General features: G+C 39.8%; 1 protein-coding gene across 2 annotated transcripts in view; it reads left to right on the forward strand.

The window, feature by feature from the left end:
• The window catches only part of aass (aminoadipate-semialdehyde synthase), a 39,586-nt gene extending 17,984 nt beyond the window's left edge, over positions 1–21,602 (forward strand). For both annotated transcript variants that reach the window (XM_030732340.1, XM_030732341.1), the window contains exons 11-24: positions 3,563–3,674; positions 3,861–3,920; positions 4,058–4,125; positions 7,948–8,069; positions 8,991–9,120; positions 9,378–9,488; positions 9,874–9,982; positions 10,787–10,927; positions 11,021–11,188; positions 14,958–15,053; positions 17,764–17,879; positions 19,222–19,310; positions 19,399–19,575; positions 21,312–21,602. In XM_030732340.1, coding sequence (XP_030588200.1) covers positions 3,563–3,674; positions 3,861–3,920; positions 4,058–4,125; positions 7,948–8,069; positions 8,991–9,120; positions 9,378–9,488; positions 9,874–9,982; positions 10,787–10,927; positions 11,021–11,188; positions 14,958–15,053; positions 17,764–17,879; positions 19,222–19,310; positions 19,399–19,575; positions 21,312–21,430 — 1,618 coding nt within the window. In that variant the 3' untranslated portion in view covers positions 21,431–21,602. The remainder of the gene's footprint in view (positions 1–3,562; positions 3,675–3,860; positions 3,921–4,057; positions 4,126–7,947; positions 8,070–8,990; positions 9,121–9,377; positions 9,489–9,873; positions 9,983–10,786; positions 10,928–11,020; positions 11,189–14,957; positions 15,054–17,763; positions 17,880–19,221; positions 19,311–19,398; positions 19,576–21,311) is intronic.
• The last annotated feature ends 1,281 nt before the right edge of the window (positions 21,603–22,883 follow it).

Genomic DNA, 22,883 nt, shown 5'->3' on the forward strand with positions numbered 1-22,883 from the left:
CTCTTGGAAACACTGTCCCAGAAAAGAGGTCACTGACTCAGCAGACCTAGTTTCTCCAGGCAAACAATATACACAACACAAAAAACTAGACCTCTCAGTTTCTGTTTTCCTACATTTCCAAATGTTCCAGAGTTCAAAGTTGACTTCATTATGTCCAGAGGGTATTACTTCTGTATGGAAAGGGGGCACGCAAAAGCATTTATCATTGTCTTGCTGAAATATGCAAAGCTTTCCTTGAAAAAAGATGGGTGGGAGCATATGTTGCTCTAAAACCTGTATATACATGTCAGATGTGCAAGCTGCCAATTCCATAGGCACTAATGCAACCTCACACCATCAGAGATGCAGGCTTTTGAATTGAGCACTGATAGCAAGTCATATATTTCCTCTCCATTTTAGTCCAAAGAATAAGGTGTCCATGTTTTCTAAAAATTCAATTCAATTCAATTCAATTTTATTTATATAGCGCCAAATCACAACAAACTGTCGCCTCAAGGCGCTTTGTATTGTGGGTAAAGACCCTACAATAATACAGAGAAAACCCAACAGTCAAAACGACCCCCTATGAGCAGCACTTGGTGACAGTGGAAAGGAAAAACTCCTTTTGACAGGAAGAAACCTCCAGCAGAACCAGGCTCAGGGAGGGGCAGTCATCTGCCGCGACCGGTTGGGCTGAGGGGAGAGAAAGACATGAAGACATGCTGTGGAAGAGAGCCAGAGATTAATATCAATTAATGATTAAATGCAGAGTGGAGTATAAACAAAGTAAATAAGGTGAATGAGAAGAAACAGTGCATTATGTGAACCCCCCAGCAGACTAGGCCTATAGCAGCATAACTAAGGGATGGTTCAGGGTCACCTGATCCAGCCCTAACTATAAGCTTTATCATAAAGGAAAGCTTTAAGCCTAATCTTAAAAATAGAGAGGGTGTCTGTCTCCTGAATCCAAGCTGGAAGCTGGTTCCACAGAAGAGGCGCCTGAAAGCTGAAGGCTCTGCCTCCCATTCTACTCTTAAGTATCCTAGGAACCACAAGTAAGCCAGCAGTCTGAGAGCAAAGTGCTCTATTGGGGTGATATGGTACTATAAGGTCTTTGAGATAAGATGGGGCCTGATTATTCAAGACCTTGTAGGTGAGGAGAAGGATTTGAAATTCTATTCTAGATTTAACAGGGAGCCAATGAAGAGAAGCCAATATGGGAGAAATATGTTCTCTCTTTCTAGTCCCTGTTGTCAGTACTAGAGCTCCAACTAACGACTATTTTGATAGTCGATTAGTCATCAACTATTGAAACGATTAGTCAACTAATCAGATTATGGATCACATAATTATAAAATGGCACTTATTTTACATTTAGCATAAAGTTATTTAAAATGTGGTAGTAAACACATACTTCATTCAAAACTTTTACTCAGGTTTGCTGCTGATATAACTTTTAACAGTCCATTTTTCCAACCATAAAAAAAAATATATATATATATATATATATATATATATATAGTACTTTTTCGTCTCTGTAAAACAAAGTTGGCGCAGTTTCACTAGTATCCCTCATCAGTAAACGTGCCGCTGAATGCTATCCAGTCTTTAAATCTGACATCATTTCCGGGTCCAAATGCTCCTAAATAAACATCAATGGTATAACCAATGACTGTTCACTATTAAAGATGATTGTAACATACCTTATCAACTGCAGCTATTTCCGCTTCTCTTTCTCTTCAGTAAAATCACAGCTGAGTGTGTTTTTTTCCAGTTAAAACAACCAGGGACACAGCATTGTGGCAAATTGATCACATGACAGTTTGGACACGGAAATAGAATTCTACATCATCACTTAACAACCGGATTGCGCATTTGTGAAGCTCGCCAGACAGGAAGGACAGGAAGATGTCTCACTGTTAAAAAAAAAAAAAAAAATCACCAGTAATAATAAACGACTATTATCGACAATTAAATTCGTCGTCAACTATTTTTATTGTCGACAATGTTGACTAATTGTTGCAGCCCTAGTCAGTACTCTAGCTGCAGAATTTTGAATCAGCTGAAGGCTTTTCAGGGAGCTTTTAGGACAGACTGATGACAATGAATTACAATAGTCCAGCCTAGGACAGGGTTTCCGCGGGGTAGTAAAAGGTAGTAAATCAAAAGAGCTCAAATTAAGGCTATTAAAAGGTAGTAAAAGGTAACAGACAGAATTTGACTTGGTAGTACATTTTTCATCACTCTTTCAATATATTTAGATTTTTCTAATGATGCAGACTTTTTGTTTTATGTTCGTTTAACTATAAAATCTGTATAAAAATATAACTACTCAGCAGGACCTGAGCTGAAGTTGATAGACTCGATTGGTTCTGCTGTCTGATCTGCTGTGCGGATGCGCAGTGTTGCAACCGCCGAATATGTTGAGGCTAGCGAGTCATTTTGCTCCCCGTCATGGGAAAATGTAAGTTTTCACAACTTTGGCTCGATGACCTGGCATTCAAAGACTGGCTTAACCCTCCGGAGCCCACAGACGCACCAGTGCGTCAAAATGACATCGCCAATTTGAGATGATGTAGCATCGGGATGCTGCGCCCGAGTCTCCATTTCAACATGAATCGAAAGTACAAACTTTAGACTACGTACCAGTTTTTAAATTACGTTGATAGGCCAAGTAAAGACAGAGTTATGCCCAATAATTTATGCCATGCTCTGCAGATGATCAGTTAGTTGTTTTACAACTACTCTTTCAAGAATCTTTGAGAGAAAAGGAAGGTTGGAGATTGGCCTATAATTAGCTAAGACAGCTGGGTCAAGTGATGGCTTTTTAAGTAGCGGTTTAATTACTGCCACCTTGAAGGCCTGTGGTACATAGCCAACTAATAAAGACTGATTGATCATTTTTAAGATTGAAGCATCAATAATTGGAAAGACTTGTTTGTACAATCTAGTAGGAATGGGATTGAAGTTGAAGTTAACTCCGAAAGATCAACAGGAGCAAAAGATTCTAAACAAATACCAGCAGTGCTGAAAGCAGCTGAACATAAAATGATATTGATTTTCTGCCTTGTCCCTTGCAGAGATTTGTTCATATTTTCTGAATCTTTTAATGATATTATGTACTGTATATAATGAGATATTGATGCAATATTAAAACTCTTCACAATTTATGTTGGAGAACATTATTCTGAAATTGTTCCACTATTTGTTGTAGTTTTACTTCTGAGAAAAAATTAAGATCCTCTTTTTATACACAGTCATATTACTGGTGGTTAACCTAATTTGTTGGAAAATGTTCCTCCAGCTGTTTCTTTTTAATACCACTTACTTTTTCAGTGTTTTGTTGTCCCTTCCTAACTTTTTTGAGATGTGCTGCTTGTCATCAAATTTTATGAGCTAATATTTTTATGAAAGTAAAATGTCTCAGTTTAAATGTGATATATTTTCTGTTTTGTTGTGAATAAAACAATCATGCAAATCATTGCATTCAGTTTTAAATTTTACACAGCATCACAGCTTTTTCAGAATTGGTTTATACACTGTGTATATCAATTAAGTAACATTTTATTTTTGGTCCTGGCAGTGTTGAGGGAAACGGGATTCTCATGTGCTCCATTGACAACCTTCCTGCTCAGCTCCCAATCGAAGCCACAGAGTACTTTGGAGACCGGCTCTTCCCCTACATCTGGGAAATGGTAAGACATCCAGTTTTAGGTGAGATCACAGCAGCTGGTGATTCCACAGATTTTCATGGTTTCTTGACTTTCCTGTTGGAGAGGGCTGTGACACCTTTAACAAAGTGAAGGGTGGAAATTCTAACCTCCTCACAGACGCGACTTCTTGTGCATTTCTTTTTTGGGGTAAATTTCATGTCTTGTCAGCTACCTTCAGATGCCATGAGACCAATGGACGAAGAGGAGTTCAGCCCACAAGTCAGAGATGTAAGTAGTGGAAAATTAGTAGAGAGAAGTATGACACTGTATTTGTTATAAAGGCTGATGTTGTTTTTAGTTGAGTGTTTTACTTGATTTTCTAACAGTTTGGTTGATAACCTATATGATGTTAATTGTTCCTCAAGGCTGTCATCACCTCTAATGGAAAACTTACCCCAAAATTTGAATACATTGAAAAACTTCGAGAAAGAAGGTAAGCCTTATTTTGGTATTTAAATTATTTTTTAATGTATTTCATGTTTAAATTTTTCATGAGAATTGTCAACAAATTCCATCTATGAGTTGCGACTAATTTTTAGACCATGTTCTAAAAAGCTCATTTATCATTTCTTATAATGAAATAACTCACAGGTCTACATTTCTAAATTGTTGAGCTTGTTAACCTCAATTATCAACTTGCTTTTTAGTCTGCTGTTGCATTCCTTAACTAATCCTTTTCTAAAATTTTAATTTGTGATGTTTTAACATCTTTCCACTTAGCAGCTAACCCTCACTATGTGGTTGTTCCTGCACAGTGCTGCCCTCTGGTGTCTGCCTGCATTAACACCTTGCTTAGCTAGCGTGCTAAATAAGCCATCCCTGCTAGCCAACTGCAGAAGCTGGAGTTTGCGGGCATTGAGCGGTAGAAATATCTTTTCTTCTCACTTTACACTAAAAATCCAATCACTTATTCTGTCGAGTTAGTGTTTGTCTGGTTTTGATATGCAGTTTGATTTCAAAGTTTGGAGCCAGATATAATTAGCACCAGTTTTATTTTTGTGCATAAAAAAATACAGTCAAGTCTTTCAAGGAGGCTTTATCATGGAAGAACATATAAAAATTTTTTCAAATGTCATCAAATATATTTGATAAATAAATCTTATTGGAAAACATACGTAGAAGGGCACTCAGAGACTGCCTCAAAGCCCATGCTCTATCCCCAATTTCCCCAACTTGAGGTCCATGCTCTGCCCCTCACCCTCCCCAACTCATCGTATATGTTGGCTCTCTAAACTTTAAAGAAAGATTTTTTTGTTGTCTTCTTGTTCACTAACAGGCTGACAGCCTGCACTAATTATAAACCTCCACCTCATCTGGTGCTTTTGCAGTGGAATAAAATATCAATATAATGCTGTTGTGTGATTTGACACTATATAAATAAAATTTAATTGAACTGAATTATTAGAAACCTGATCTAGGGAGTCACTTAGAAATTTAAACATTTTGAAAGCTTGTTTTTTTTTAAAGCATGGACTTATACAGTAAACGTCACAAAAAAGTTTCTTATATATTACTATATTATTATATGATATTATCACAGCTGCAATTTTAGTATTTAAATGTTATTAGTGATTATTTTAGCATTACTCTCTAGCATTTTAGCATTACTACTATTAATTTTTTAACTTTTAATTGAGGCTGACACGTTTGCCTGGTGTCCATTTTTTGTACTATGCTAGCACTCTTAGACCAAGTTTTTTATAGTACTCATGTCACAGAGGTCAATTCAGTCCGGCTCTGTATATAAGAGATTTCTCAAATCTGAAAATATAGTCATTTGTGTGGTTAGCATTCGGAATCTGTGAAGTCCCTATTAGCATATTGTCAAGGTACGGCATTGTGGCAGACAGGATGTGGACCCAAATGCAGCCTCAGGAGACAGGCATAAACTCAGAAATGGCAACTTTATTGGTGGGCTCACTCACAAAGTGAAAAAAACATGGTCTGGCTTTACAAGGCAAACAATCCAGAGAACTAGAAAACTCAGAGAAACGTGAAACAAGTAAACATACTACCTGAAAAGACAACTCAACAAACCAGGAAGTGACTAAACACGACACACAGCAATGCAGACTTGACACAGAATGCTGGGAAACAGGAAATTTAATACAAATAAACTATAACCAAGAACAGAACTTAGGTAATTAAACTAAGAAGACCTGATGATATAAATAAAGAAGCCAATGAGGAATTATTATAAAAATGTACAAAACTCTGTACAGAACTGCAAAAACCACAAAATTAAATTAAGAACCGGAGACATTAAAAACAGAATTTGAAAGTCCAAAACACAAAACACTAGGTCAAACCTCAGGATCATGACACACTTCTTTTAAGAATTATTTTTAATCTCCTTGGATTATTTTTTCAGGTTTGTTGATTGTTTATAGTTGATTTACTTATTTTACAGCTGCCTTAGCTTCTCTTGCAGATTCAGAAGAGTTGCATTTACAAATATTTTAATTTGTAAATGCAGCAACAAGTCACTGAGAATTAATCTCTGTGACTTGCGTACTACATCCCCTATCTGATATTTTTTTGTTGATCATTAACAATCAGACTCTATGTAGTTTTTTCTTGAGAGGTTCTATGAACAGCTTGCTTGAAGAGATCTCACCCTCTTTTTAGAGTCTATTATTCTCACCAAAGCATTCAATTTGCTCATATTTAGGGCAGCTCCAAGACCTGATGAGTTTTCATCTTAACTGATCCTAAGTATCATTTTTCCAGACAAGCAATGTCATCAAAATCTTAATTGTTTTGACTGAGTTTGGCTCCTTAAGATATGTAAACTAGGGGTGTAATCCTCCTGAGAGAACGTCTGTCTTTTCTTTTTTTAATTAAGAAGATGATTGCCAGGCAGACTTTCAGTCAGTCCTGCTGTGGCTCATGCATGCATGCAATGTTGGTTCCAATCAGTGACTCCTGGGTGATTTATGACGGGTGGCGGTTGTGGTGGTGGGATATTAATGTCACAGGTCACTGTGGGTGCCTCTGTCATATTATAATACTGCTGTGTGGCATGTACATAGGCGTAGGATCGGGGGGGGGGGGGGGGGGGGTATAGGTTAGGTATAGGTTTGTCCGACCCAACAATTACACCAGCGTAGGCGAAAAATACTTTGAATCACGTGCTTTTATTTTGAAGGCGGGACATAGCGTCATGTCACTGCGCTCCCCCCGCCCCCCTATGAACGGAGTTTGGGAGGCTGGAGACAGCAGCAGGAGTCAGAAACTCTTGAATGCGGTAAAAAGGTCTGTCGGAAATGTTGCCATGATTATGACTATATAATAATAAACATGACTTAAAAGACAAGACAAGAAGTCAATTTGCAAGCAGTTTGTGGCTGCAAATGAGAGGCAGAAAAAACATTCTGACTCCTTTACTAGGCCAATATATTTAACCTTTTGTGTGCTTCTACACCTGTTTGGCCAATTATTAAATGCAGGGCCGTGTCATCAGTGAGACACATAGCTTATCTATTAAATGTGAGAGGTATCACTTTTTAAAAATTTTTGTTAGTTATTATTTTTATTGATATTAATTTTTATTTATTAGATTTTTTTTTGTTTCAACCTGAATAGGCATATTTTAATAGCTGTTTTTTTTTTTTTTTTACTTAAGGTTGATATTAAAAAGTGAATAATTTGTTCATTACATTATTTCTGAGGGTTCTTTCATGTCAGAATGTTGTTTAATTAAAGAACCAGTTCTATTGACAGTCAACCTTCATAAATGTATTTTTGACCAGTATTAAATGTTTTTGACCAATAAAACATATCAAATGTTGCATGTGTGTGCTATCAAATTATTTTTGTGCTACTGAAATATTTAGCTTGCTAGTACCAGTGTGGCCACCTGATAAAATAAGTGTACAGCCCTGGAATGACATGGTCATTATGCTTGATAAAGGACTCAAGCCATTTTGTTCGGTGGTTTTAAGGACCAGGTGGAAACATGAATGAGGATGGAATCATCAGCTGCATCACTAGCATTTCTTTTTTTATTTACAACAAACAGGTGTTATCTTCACAGATTTTCTCAAATTTTTTCAAAAACTATTTGATAATAGGATATTTACTAAATTTGCACTTTCCCTGTGGTGCTTCAGTCTTTACAAATTTACATTGTATGTCCCAGTTTTTCAAATCTGTGTGGTTCAGTGTGTAACTTTGCCACATGGTGAAGTTACTGTTACAGTTACTGAGCTTTAAAAAAACTGGTTTCTAATGCATCCTGTCCAATGTCCTTCAGAGAGAAAGCTCAGATCATGAAGAAGGCTGGCATGAAGCGAGTTCTGCTGTTGGGTTCAGGATATGTTACTGGACCTGTTGTGGAGTATCTGACCCGTGATCAAGGGACACAGGTCACAGTTGGTGAGTTTGGCTTTTAAACTTTGAAAAAGCTGAAAAGTCTTGGGCTTTTTGGTGCATTAAAATGCATATCAGTTATTAAAACACCTGTTATTTCTAAACATTTTCAGGAGACTCTTTAAATCTAGGGTCAATATTTGTGTTTATTGAGGGTTAATTGAAAGAACTGAGAGGGTTCAGTGACTGGTATAGCCACCACAATGTAACAGTGTTAAAATTTATGCAGCTCTGTCAAACAAAGTTTAGCTGTAAGCAGTACAGGACTGCTGACCATGACTGACCATGTTTTCTCTGTTAGCATAGCTGTATGTACTTGCTACTGAGATGAGGCTTTGGGGCTCTGTTTATCAGTGCATCAAGCACTCGTGTCAGCCAGTACACTGTCCTTGGTAGCCTATTAGATTATACTGCTGCTATGTCTGTTGTCATGTTGGACACTGCAAAACTCATTTGAGTCAGAGAATTTTTTGTGTTTTTTTTATTTGTTTTTAATTTAAACAATTTTATTGTTGGCTCTCTTCAGTTTTCTTTTTCTAAATTGTTGTAAAAATAGCTTGATTAAGAAGCTTAGATTTGAAGGCTGTTAGACAGAGCTGAGACTTATTCAAGCTGAGGAAGTTCACTCAGATGTACATTTACAGTTTATCGTACATCACTGTATTGTTTCCACTCTAGTAAAATTGATGAAACATTTCTAAAAATTACTATTGGGCCTTTTGTACAACTTAGGATTTTAAGCCCCTTGGCCTTATTATAATGATAGTGTGCCATTGACTGTATATAAAGGACGGACATATAGCTGACAGCTAACTTAGTTAGCACAGTGCATCACATAGTAAAACAACGACTGGAAAAATATATGCCATAGTGGCTATGTGCACCTTTTAGTCAGTCTGTTTTTATGTTTTCTATGTTTGTGTTTAGCATCAATTCTGCTGAACCAGGCAGAGGACCTAGCGGCCAAATACCCCAACACCATCCCTGTTGTGCTGGACGCTAGCATCCAGGAAGGACACTTAGACTCTCTGGTCAGAGATCATGACTTGGTCATCAGGTACAGCAGGCTCTGCAGTCACACAGCAGGACAAAAATACCAATAGTTGCAATTGTGTTTTTAAAATGTAAAATCATAATGAATTTGTTTATTCTAGATTACTTTATCACAAGGTGTATGGAGATTTCACTTCCTTTTTATTTTGTCTTAATCTTTTAAACCTCTAAAGTTGTCATTTTTGGACAGTTTTTTAGGATTCAACATTACACCATTAGACTAAACTAAAATCCACCTCACCTCTTTCTTCTGCTCCTCAGCATGCTGCCTTACTCGTTCCATCCACTCATCGCCAAACACTGTATAAAGAGGAGGGTGAACATGGTGACTGCGAGCTACCTTAGTCCTGCCATGAAGGCGCTGCAGAGCTGGTGATGACCAAGTGCAGAGAAGCCAGAAATCTGTTAAGATTTCAGGACTGCTTTCGATAAATGTTTCTCTTGTTATCCATGGCCACATGTTGGCCATGGATTGTATCAATCCCCAGTGGTATTAATAAATTTGTGTTAAATTATAAAAAATTAGTTTAGTATTTGGGATGCACGGCTGCATAGGCTAATATTAGCCTTGTTTCCAGTTTCCCTGGAAGAAAAAAGTGAAATAAATAACAACAACAACAAAAAACATTAAAGATCCCCATAGGAATATAGTCATTAAAAAAATATGGTATCCGACACAATAACATTTTAAGAAATTGATTTTGGTGCATAAAATGAAAATGTGTATTTATACTGAATGTATTTGTGTGGACATTAGTGCCAAGGAAGCAGGCATCACTATTGTGAATGAGATGGGCCTGGACCCGGGCATCGACCACATGTTGGCCATGGATTGTATCAACCAGGCCAAAGCTGATGGCTGCACTGTAAGTCAACATATACTCCATGTTTGTGTGTGCCAGATAAACAGTGCTTGAGCACGCATAGACAGTCACTCTGTATAATGGATCAGTATGAATGAAAGTTTTATATTGAAGACTTGCTCAGTTTCACACGTTCTCTAGTTCAAACACAACGTCACACAGTCAAACGTGGGTGTGTGACGTTGTGTATGAACTGGGTTTCACACGTTCTCTAGTTCACACGTTCTCTAGTTCATACACAACGTCACACAGTCAAACGTGGGTGTGTGACGTTGTGTATGAACTGGGTTTCACACGTTCTCTAGTTCACACGTTCTCTAGTTAATACACAATGTCACACAGTCAAACATGGGTGTGTGTGTGGGATCTTTTGGAACAGAGTTCCTTTTTAATCAGGTTACAACCTTAAAAAGAACAAGTGAACCTGTTAACAGTTTGAACTGAATTTTGTTCAGATTCTGACAGTCCAAACACTTTAAACTTAACTCAAGATTAATCATTTATTTTGAGTCAATCATTAATCTTGGTTCAGGCTTCTGTCTGTACAGCTCACACTGAAGCCTGAGCTATTGGATCACAGATCACGCTTATGCATATTTATAAATCTTCAGACATCAGTAACACTTATTGATGTCATTGACCCAGAAGTATAGATATATACAGTGTCCATAATTGCTGTCCTGAGATTTTGACAAATTTATAATTTTATTATCATAAAACACTACATCAGCTGTAGCCACAAATTTATATAACTGTCTGACCACTTTTTTTTTTAAATGATTATTCTTCATTACATGAAATATTAAGGTGGAGTCATACAGCTCGTTCTGTGGTGGTCTTCCTGCTCCTGAGTGTTCAGATAATCCTCTTCGTTACAAGTTCAGCTGGAGCCCATATGGCGTCCTTCTCAACACCATCAGTCCTGCTATCTTCCTCAAAGACAACCAGGTAATAAAGTCTCAAAAGACCATACATTTTCTGTGAAGTATGTGCCTGTAATTACCTTCAGTAAAGGGAAAAGTTTTTTGGTCTGTCTTTGAGGTGGTGAGTGTCCCAGCTGGCGGCTCTCTGATGGATTCCACCATGCCAATGGATTTCTTTCCAGGGTTCAACCTTGAGGGATTTCCAAATCGCGACAGCACCAAGTATGCTGAGCCATACGGAATAGAGACGGCACACACGCTCATCAGAGGAACACTGCGCTTTAAGGTATAACACACACTGAATATGCAAATATGACTCCTATACAGAACTGAATATTCTCAAGAAACAATTAAACAGTGCAGCCATCAGCTTTGGCCTGGTTGATTATTATGATTATTATTATGAGTAATAATCTAATAATTAAATTATTAGATTTAAATAGACGTAAATAGCCACTGTGTTGAAACCTATGAGTTTTGGACCCTGCAGTTTTGCTCCTACCAGGTTAGTTTTTATGCCTCAGCCTAAAAAGGCTCATGGGGGTATTGTCGTCACCCCACCGGTTAGGCAGGCGGTTGCCAAGTTTCAACATTGTAAATGGTAAATGGACTGGTTCTTACACTGAAGCCTGAGCTTTTCTTTTCTTTTTCTTTACTTGAGCACACAATGTGTCTTAATATGTCTCATTCACTTGTTCACACCAATTCAAAAAGGCACTTTTTTCTACACGTGTAGGCAGCTGACAGGTATCGGCAGGCCAAGCGGAATGCAGCTCGGGTAGTGGCCGAAGCAAAAACTCGGGTGTGGGAGGAGTTTGGTGAGGCTATGGAAAAAGACTTTCGGACGGCACCAAAATGATTCTGGCAAACCGTCAGGCGACTCAGGAGGGGAAAGCAGTGCTCCACTCACACAGTTTATAGTGCAGGTGGGGTGCTGCTGACTTCAACTGAGGCTATAGTCGGACGGTGGAAGGAATACTTCGAGGACCTCCTGAATCCCACTGACACGCCTTCTGTAGTGGAAGCAGAGTCTGGGGATGAGGGAGATGACTTGAACATCACTGGGGGTGAGGTCACTGAGGTAGTTAAACAACTCCTTGGTGGCAGGCCCCTGGGGTGGACGAGATTCGCCCTGAGTTCCTGAAGGCTCTGGATGTTGTAGGGCTGTCTTGGTTGACACGCCTCTGCAACATCGCGTGGAGATCTGGGGCAGTGCCGGGGTGGTGGTCCCCATCTTTAAGAAGGGAGACCGGAGGGTGTGCTCCAACTTTCGGGGGATCACAGGTCTATGCCAGGGTGCTGGAAAGGAGGGTCCATCTGAAACCTCGGATTCAGGAGGAACGTCCTGGTCGCGGAACGCTGGACCAGCTCTTTATCCTCTCAAGGATATTCGAGTGTGCGTGGGAGTTTGCCCAACCAGTCTACATGAGCTTTGTGGCCTTGGAGAAGGCATTCGACCGTGTCCCTCGGGGTATCCTTTGGGAGGTCCTGCGGGAGTATGGGGTGTCTGGCCTGTTGTTGCGGGCCATTCAATCTCTGTACAACCGCAGCGAGAGCTTGGTCCGTATAGCCGGTAATAAGTCGGATTCGTTTCCTGTGGGTGTTGGACTCCGTCAGGGCTGCCCTTTGTCACCGATTCTGTTCATAATTTTTATGGACAGAATTTCTAGGCATAGCCAGGTGGCGGAAGGCTTCTTCCTTGGTGGCCTCAGAGTCTCATCTCTGCACTTTGCAGATGATGCGGTCCTACTGGCTTCATCACGGGGTGGCTTCCAGCTCGCAGTGGAACGGTTCGCAGCCGAGTGTGAAGCGGCCGGCATGAGAATCAGCACCTCTAAGTCTGAGGCCATGGTCCTCAGCCAGAAAAGGGTGGGGTGCCCTCTGCGGCTCAGGAACGAGTTCTTGCCCCAAGTGGAGGAGTTTAAGTATCTCGGGGTCTTGTTCACGAGTGATGGGAGAAGGGAAAGGGAGATCGACAGGTGGATCGGGGCTGCTTCTGCAGTGATGCGGACGCTGCACTGGTCTGTCGTGGTGAAGAGGGAGCTTAGTGTAAAAGCAAAGCTCTCGATTTACCGGTCGATCTACCCTCACCTATGGTCATGATCTTTGGGTAGTGACCGAAAGAATAAAATCAGGAATAGAAGCGGCAGAAATGAGTTTCCTTCGAAGGGTGGCTGGCCTCTCCCTTAGAGATAAGGTGAGGAGTGAGGCCATCCGGGAGAGGCTCAGAGTAGAGCCGCTGCTCCTCCACATCGAAAGGAGCCAGTTGAGGTGGCTCGGGCATCTGATTAGGATGCCTCCTGGCCACCTCTTGGGTGAGGTGTTCTGGGCATGTCCCACCGGGAGGAGGCCCCGTGGTAGACCCAGGACACGCTGGAGAGATTATATCTCTTGGCTGGCCTGGGAACGCCTTGGGGTCCCCCCGGATGAGCTGGAGGAGGTGGCTAGGGAGAGGGAAGCCTGGGCTTCTCTGCTTAGGCTCCTGCCCCCGCGACCCGGCCCCGGATAAGTGGAAGAGAATGGATGGATGGATGGATGAGCACTCTGTCTGTTGTGAACACAATAATGTGAAAACAGTGTGACATTAAAATTGATACCATAGGTGCATCTACTGAAAATCTCAGACAAGTTTGAACCTCAAGGTCTGAGGTCAAAGGTGAAGTTTTTCTGAAAATCTTGTGAACAAGATAATTCGAGAACACTGTCAGCTGGTATGTTCAAATTCATACCACAGATGCGTCCACTAAAAAATATCGGACAAGTTTGAATTTTGGTGATCTTGACCTCAAGGTCAAGGTCAGAGGTCAAGTTTTCTGTAAATCTTATTTATAAATGCAAAAGCTGGAAAAAGATGTCACCTAGGATTTTCAAAATGATGCCATAGATGTATCTAAATGATGTAGCATTTCTTATTCATTGTTCTTACATTGCCATTTGCAAGTCACTAAGGCTCATATGACAGCCTTCAACAGGTCTCTCTTGTAAATGAGACAATGAGTCTCAAGAGATTTTCCTGTATAACTAAAGGATTAATAATATGCACTCCATTAAGTTCTACCAAGGTATTCTAAACCTGGTGTTCTAGAACTTGTGCATTTGTGTCACCTAAAGATTCTAATGCCAAGAGGCTAAGAGGTAGCAATGGTAGCTTACAGTATTTTTGAAGACAAGAGTGACCGTATTTAGACAATAGGAGCACAAAATTTTCAGTTTAATACTAACCAAACGCACACGCGATAAGTATAAGGTGCCAAAAAACTATTATGCTTACTCTTGCGCTGCAATTTTGGCACCAAAACACTACTTGGTGGTTGGGTGTCTCTCTTCAAGTTGATCCAAACTCTTGTGGTCAGTTTGAAAAATGACAGCAGAAGAAGTAGGCAGATATGCATAGGAGAAACTGACAGTACTAATGAGCCACTAACAATTCCTGCAGGCTGTGTCAATGTGATGTATAGCTGCAGTTCTAAGGAAGGTGCACATCAGGTTACAATGCAAGTATGGTATGGCCTTAATACAGAAGTATAATTCCTGCATTAGTTATCAGGTTAGCCATCAAGGAATGGTATGATCTATGATCTCGAGGTGTGCAAAACAGACTTTTATCTGTGTCCAGACCAAACCCACAGTAGTTAAAAATAATACATTTTCCACATGTTAAAAATAGTTCTCGGGGCCTGAAACCCAAGAAACCCAATTTGTTTTGGCATTCAGGACTTTCAAATTGTTTTGGAGTAGCAGGGGGGCATGGCAAAGTAGCAGGCACCTTATGACCGAGACTGAAGCCATGAGGGCAGCAGACGATATGAATAGTCAGATGACAGTCACATGGCAGTCGTGAACCAATCAAATGGCTCAGATTGAAAGAACGTAAATATTGCAATGTGCGTCCACATGGCGCTGGAAATGGAGATGGCTGACGGCACAAAAAAATTTTTTTTTAGGAAAATTAACAAGTAGACGGCGCAGAGTGGTGGAGTAGGTAGAAAATGCGCCTACCGCCAGCATAATTTTAAAGCCCTGATATTTACTTCAGCTCTTCTTCTGTTTCACAGGGTTTCTCGAAGGCCATGAATAGTTTTGTTAAACTGGGTCTAATCGACAGCAAGCCCAGTCCCATCCTGCAGCACACTTCATCACCTGTTTCATGGGTAGGAACGTTTTTCATTTTTATTTTTTTATTATTTTTTTAACTTGTCTTGTCCCAGTAGTCAAAAATACTGGGGCAAGTATTGTCTGCATGCTCTGTTGTGCCAAACACCTTTGCTGTGCCGAGGGGAGCTCTATTGTACAGTATGCTCCTCATGTTAGTTTCTTTCATTTTCTTTCTTTGTTTCTTTATTTACATGTTTAAATGGGCAGAAGAAATGATAGAGAGATTGGGGGGGGGTTGGTAATCACGAACTGCTGTATCTATAACAAAACACACAATAAAAACAAAAAAAACAAACAACAGAAAAAGAAAAATGAAAACAGGAACAAGCACACAATCTTGCTTTGTTTATCTGTGTGTGTGTGTGTGTGTATGAGTGAGAAGCATAAGTGACTGTGCATTGTGTGCTTGTCATGAATTGTACTTGGTAATGAGGGTGAGAAGGCACAATGATGCCCCCCACACAGAAGCCCGAGACAAAGAGAAGGACCCAGAAGACCTGGGCCGTCTGCCGCACCCCAGGAGCACTGAAGAACCAAGGATACACATCCCAATAATATCTGCATGCCCACCTCAGCAGAAGGAAGAGGGATGCCCAGCCAGAGCCCCCATGACCAAAAGGGAAGAGAACCAGAGGCAGCGAGCAGCCAAGCCCGCCAGAGGCTGGCCACCCCAGCATAAGACGTGAACAGGCTCAGGGCCCCAAGCACCCAAGAATCACCCGACACCCGGCAGAACCCCCCACATGGCTCGGAACCAGGGTTATTATAGTTAACGAAAATGAACTAAATAACGAAAACTGAAATTGAAAAAACATTGTCGTTAACTGAAATAAATAAAAACTATAATTAAAAGGAAAAAATGATAACTAATTAAAACTGAATTGTGAGTTTACAAAACTAACTAAAACTAACTGAAGTTATCGATAAACTGACTTTCATTTACTTGTTTTTTCTTTTTGTTTTTTTTTTTTTAAACCTTGTGGATTGATATGAAATAATTTTTTCCGCTCTCCGAGTTTAAGCTGGGAGCGCCACAGGACAACTGTGTGAGTGCCTGCGCATGTGCGTGCGCTCACCGCGCTGGTCCGCAAAGTAATGGCTGCGGTCTGCCGAGAAAGCGGCAGAGTCCCGTATGGAGGTTCTTTGAGTACAAGAGCACAGATGGAATCGAAAGTCTTGTTGTGGTTGATGAAAAATGTGCGGAACATTTCTCAGTCAGGAAAAACCAGCAACATCAAAGTCCACCTGAGAAGCGCACAGGCTACAGAAACCGCTCTGATCCTACGAGGTAACCTGGCCTGCGCCTCTGGAGAAACGTGACTACTTGTCGGGTCCATGCAGCCCGGAACGTTGTGACTAAACTGTTTAGTCCTTGTGCATTTCCGGCTACTTTATCAGTGAGAGAATAACAATCAGGAATAATAATCAAAGCATCAGTATAAGGACTCACAACTGTCAGCAAATTCCTGGTAGGAGACTGCTGAAACTATCAGGATGGACGTGAAGGAATGAAGAAAGTGGAAAAAAACCAAAAAAAAAACCAGGGACAAATATGTTTGCAGCCAAAAAACTGAGCACAAAGAGCGAGGACCAAAAAAGAAGTCCCAGCCTGCACCGCATATAAAACACCTGCACACGACCACAAGGTAATTAACACACACAATCCAGCTACACAAGCATAAATTTGGACATGAGGTCGGCAACTTCCGTAGGTTATGTACAGAGGCCGCAAAGACCCTGCAAGTTTATTGTGGAGTTTATTGTAGAATTTTTTGAGTTTGGGAATTCATGTTTTTCTTTGTTTCTCCCTGTTGATGTTATGTGTCCTTAATATTACACAAATTTAGCATGTCTTGTGAACAGTTGGTTATTGAATGTATTTCTTTAAACTGTATCTTTTGTCAAGTTTTCATTACATATAGTCACTTTTGCGCCTTGAATCTTGCACCTGATTAGGTATGAAAATACTACAACTAATACTGAAACTAACTGAAACTAAGCATGAAACCAAAAATAAAAACTAATAAAAACGAGAAAAACCACTCTGAAAACTAATTAAAACTACCTGAATTAAAGAAAAAAAAAATAAAAAAACTAACTAAAACTAAACTATAATGTAAAATCCAAAACTATTATAACCCTGCTCGGAACCACAAAACATCCACACCTCAGGGAGGGGGCAGCGACCAAGAACCCCTGGCAACCCTCCACCCCTCACAAACATGTCCTACGGAGGTCTTGGCTCAGCAAGTCCTAGACCCAGGCCCAGCTGTACACACACACAGACACATACTGGCTACGTATATGCACATACACATAAATACAAACACACAGACAAAAATAAATACACACACCCATCTACATTGATCCCCTGACGAGTAAGGGTGATCGGATACCCCCCCCAGAGCCCGGGACGCAGCTAACCTGGTCCCCGACCAACAGCCCAAAAAACTTTTTATCTGGAAAGGAGATGCAAAGAGAACCAGATAAATAGCAGATAACAAAGTCTGGAGCCTCATGAAATGTAATGCAGTGGTTTCTCAACCTGTCAAATTTCCTTTTACAAAAACAGAAGTGGAGAAAATCTCCCAGAAGAAAAGGATAAGAAAATCAAGATAACAACCCTAGTAGGTGCTAAAGAGGAGTTAGGAGATAGAAAATGTGAAAGCGTTCACAGTGATTTCTTCATTTCTCTTCTCTCTACAGAAAGAACTCCTCTGTCATCAGATGGGTTTGCCTTCTTCCATCTCCCACGATGCCTATGAACAAGCTGTATATGAACACATTGGGCAGGATGACTTCAGGATGGACACCCTGAGATGGTAACACGCCAAATGTGATGCAAAAACATTTCTTTTAGCAACCTGAAGAGGAAATGGAGCTCTCTCGCTCTCCTTTTGTGTGTTCAAGATCACAACAAATATTTTCTTAGTACTATTTGGAGAAGGTCACCACATCTCCTACTCAACTCTCACAGGGTGGCCATGGGTCCTCTAAAAGTCTTCAATTATCTCAAAAATTAAACTATTTTTAACTTTTTATTAAAAAATTTATTTAACACACACCCAGCTTTTAACAATCTTCATTGCAAGTTTAGTATCCAGTGTGTGCTGGTTGGCTAACCACTTGTGACAGACTCCGGATTACAGGTTGCCGACCCCTGCCCTAAACCATGATGTTGAACAATCTTTGTTTTCAGCTCATTTGAGAGTTGTTTTGAGGCTCAAATCAATGAAATCAATGAAAAATGAAATCAATAAATGAAATGAAATCAATAAAATGACAAGACTGCCCACAGGGTTTCACAGTCAGATCTATACTTCATACTGAAAACTTAAAAATCAGTTTAACCTAAGTATTTTTTCATAAAGGCTTTTTGGTTTCCCCTTATTTTATGAGATTTATTTGGCCAGTATGAGACCATGAGAAGGAAAACACTTGTGTCACATGTGTTTTCCTTAACTTTCTGTCCCTATTAAGTCAGAAAGTTAAGGGGCACATTTTGTTATTGTGAAAATAACACAAAGCCTGAAACAATTTCTATTAAGCAGGCATTTTTTCATTTGGTGGGACTAAATCCTTCATAGCACCACTTTAAATAAAATCTTTGGATTTCTATTTGGCTGTGAGCAGATGAGACCAATACTGCTCTTCTGAGTTTACATTGTTGCTGTACACATCCCAAGAGCAAGGCTGAGGTTGTGTGTCTTCCACACGCTTTTCACTGCCTGCCTAACGAGTACACCTGAAGTGGTGTAGCATGCACAAACTTCAGTTTAAATTAGCTTTTCCAAGGGTCTCTTCAGACCAAGGCTTCGTACCATCATTGTTCTCGCAGTGCTGGCAGTGAAGGGAAGAGGGTCATACTGGCATTGAAATGTAAATTCCTATGACAGTAAAAGTGAACTGTTGGAAGCATTCCATCTATGTTGTTAAAGGCTAAAAAGCCAATGTGCTTGCAGCTGAAATTGAAAGACTTGTTGTTCATTTATTCAATTCACCAGCAACCCAGCCACAAAAAGCAAATGCTCATGTCTTTAGATTTAGCCAAGGACACGTGGGCTGCTGCCACAGTGTGTAGAGTAATTTTCTTCAGAGCTTTTAGTATGTTTTTGTAATGGTTATGTTATTGTAAGGAAAATATCTTCCTTTTTGTCTCTGCAGGTTTGGGATGCTTAGCGATGAGCTTGTGCCTCATGCGGAGAGCATTCTGACTGCTCTTGCAAAGCATCTGGAAGCTAAGCTTTCCTTCGGTGAGCTCATTTATCATGGACACTAGAAGAATGAGGGTGAAGAATGTGACACTGAGGCATAAACTAATCAATTCTCTCCTGTTGTCAGGTAAGGGTGAAGGAGACATGATCATCATGAGAAACGATGTGGGCATTCGCCATCCAACTGGCGAGCTGGAGACCAAACACATGAGTTTGGTGGTGTATGGTGACCCCATCGGCTTCTCAGCCATGGCCAAAACTGTTGGATACCCAGCAGCTATTGCTGCTCGCATGGTTCTTGATGGTTAGTGACATCACTCTGCAAAAATGTTCATTGTCATTAGCTTTTTGCTATGAAGAGGATGCCAGGTTCACATTTCTTGGTCCAAACTAGATAAGAAGACAGCATATTATCAGTTTTTATTATCCTCCATCAAAAAATTAAGCAGGAGAATATTGTACCGTCATTCCAACTGTCCGTCTGTGAGGTTTACCTTTACAGTAAATCACAAAACCACAAGCAGCTGAGACATGAAATTTGGCAAATTTGGCATACTCTAGTGATGGATTTCCTTGACAATTTGATTAAAAAAAACATAAACAACACAGGCTGTTTGCTATAATTTGCTAATACTACTCAGACATATGTAAATATGTGCTGTGCCTGTGGTCTTCCATTTCCTCACTATGTTCCTCACAGTGGAAACTGACAGCTGAAATCTCAGAGAGAGGTTTTTGGATCCTTCCCCTAAATCAGGGGTCGGCAACCCGCGGCTCATCCAGGCCTAATCTGCGGCTCTGTGCGGCTCGTGGAAGTAATCCAATTAAAGTGCATTTTGGGGTGGCTGTAGCTCAGTAGGTAGAGCAGGTCACCTACTGATCGGAAGGTCAGTGGTTCAATTCCTGGCTACTGCTGGCTGCATGCCAATGTATCCTTGGGCAAGATACTTAACCCCAAGTTGCTCTCCGACCGTTCTGTCGGAGTATGAATGTGAGTGAATGTTACATAATTAAAGCACTTAGCTTAATTAATTAATCATGGAAGTGCTTGTATGAATGGGTGTGCATGGGTAAATGTAAAAACGTGTTGTGTAAACACTTTGAGTGCTCATATCTGAGTAGAAAAGCGCTATATAAGAACTAGTCCATTTACCATTTTTGTCAGTTCGGTTTTTGTTGTAGTTTTAAATTGGAACATTATTGTGATCTTGAAATATTAAAATAAAATCATTTTATTTATCTATTTATTTATTTTTGTTTCTCAATGCATCATTCGCGGTAGCCGCTACCGGCTTCCACTAGTATTTGCGGCTGTCACTGTTTTGTTTTCCGTGGAAACTGGGTTCAAATGGCTCTTTCTGGATTACAGGTCGCCGACCCCTGCCCTAAACCATGATCTTGAACAATCTTTGTTTTCAGCTCATTTGAGAGTTGTTTGAGGCTCCCATGTTGCCACTCTTCAGAGAAGATGCAAAGAGGAGAAACAGTTGCAATTGGCCACCTTAACCCTTTCTCATAATTGGATTCACTTGTGTATGTAGGTCAAGGGTCAATGAGCTTACAAAACAAATTTTGTCTTCCAATAATTAGTGCTAAAGGTATTCAAATCAATAAAATGACAAGAGTGCCCAAAGTTATCCACCTGCCTAATTTTGTTTAAATAATTATTGCACACTTTCTGTAAATCCTGAACTTCATTTCACTTCTCAAATATCACTGTGTTCGTCTGCTATATGATATATTTAACTGAAATTGCTGATCCGAACAACCAATGATTTATAAAGGAAAGTCATGAAAATTATCAGGGTGCCCAAACTTTTGCATACCACTGTATGCAAAAGTTTTGTATTTTTATTAATGGGAATCCATTGCTGGAATATTGGTTATGGGTCTTGTTGTAATTGTCCATTATTGTCCACTTTTGATTTTTTTTTCTTTTGCATTAATCATTTATTCATCAAACTCATCCACTCAACATTCAGTGTATACTTTAATACTGAGGATCTGATGTTACTGGCACTCTATACTTTCTCTCTGCAGGTGAAATCAGCACAAAGGGTCTGGTGGTTCCAATGATGAAGGAGGTCTATGGATCAGCACTGGCCCGGCTCAAAGAAGAAGGACTGCACTTTATTTCGAAGAGTACCCTACAAGAGTAGAGCTCTAAACACTAAAACTAACACTAAAAGAGAGCAAATAACTGTAAATTCTGTTTTTTGTGCTTTTTTTGTTTTTTTAAACTCTGGGGGAAATCAACACTGTACTCTACTTTTCATTAATCGACCTTTTCAGATTCACATGGGCATTGTTCTGTGTGTGTGTGTGTGTGTGTGTGTGGGGGGGGGGGGGGGGGGGGGGGGGGGGGGGGTTGATTGCTTCCTGATTGAGTTTCATCATAATAAAAATAAATCCAAAGCATTATAAATCTATCATGTACATTGTTGTAATTTCATCCTTGTTGTATGGGTATTCCCAATGCTGAGTAAGTACCATCTGATAAATCCAGGAATTTCTATATGTTTGTGTGCTTCAATTCCATTGAGAGATTTGTTCCAGTGGATATGAGTAAAATCACTGCCATTATCCTGCATTCTTTCTACTACCAAAGGGCAACTCCTCTGTTTGCGTGGTTCAATTGAAGTCTAGAATAACCTTCTTGTGATCTTGATAGTTGTATGATGATGGTCAGTTGTTTAAACTCTTTATTGAAAGCAACATGCAGCAGATTTAGTAAATTTTATCCCCATGGTGTAGTGGTTAACACAAACGATCCCTGCTTGAAACCAGGAAGAGACACAAACCTAGCTTCACAGGGAGTCAAAAGCTAGTGCCAGTCCTAAGCCCAGGTAAATGGGACTCCATCAAGAAGGGTGTCTCATGTAAAATCTGTGCCAATTAAACATGCAGATTGCTATTGATTTCACTTGGGAAATAAAAGTGTAAGCAAAAGTACCTTCTAGACAATAACGCAGGAAGTGCTGTTCCTTGCAGTGTTCCTTGGTTTCTTAGTCAGATCCACTTTTCACATATCTGGTTTCAAAATGGCAAGATGGTGATGATGAAACAGCTCAAGACCAGCCACCACTTCACTATCCAATGTGTGACATCTGTTTTTTTCTGTTTTGTTTGTTTGTTTTTAAAACATCTTTTATACTTTTTATGCTCATTCATTTATGGATTTTTTTTTCAATACAGAGGTTTCTTTCTAACTTTCTACCGACCTTCAGTTTGTTAATATTGCAAAGTCCTATACTATATACAGCTTTTGTATGTAACACTACTTTTTAATATCTCACTTTGTAACTTAATTGAATTGTCAATTTGGGAAGAAACAAATGGCTACTTCCAGCTTGTTTGACCTGTAATTAATACATCCATATTGTTGTGCATTTGTATTGTTGATACAGGGCTTTAAACAGTTGTTTGATGTACAGATTTTTAATTTTGCATCTGAATTAAACAAAAATGTCAGTGTGTTCCCCCAGTTTTGTTTTTAAGATAACAAAACTTTTATCTTAACTTGTTCATTTGTTCCTGTTAAATGTTAGTATTGTTAGTTTTGTGCTTGATTTTGAGATATGTAATTATCAAACATTTGATTGGTAAAATACT

This window comes from Archocentrus centrarchus, chromosome 6, assembly GCF_007364275.1.
Source record: "Archocentrus centrarchus isolate MPI-CPG fArcCen1 chromosome 6, fArcCen1, whole genome shotgun sequence".
In the NCBI taxonomy this organism is placed as follows: Eukaryota; Metazoa; Chordata; class Actinopteri; order Cichliformes; family Cichlidae; genus Archocentrus; species Archocentrus centrarchus.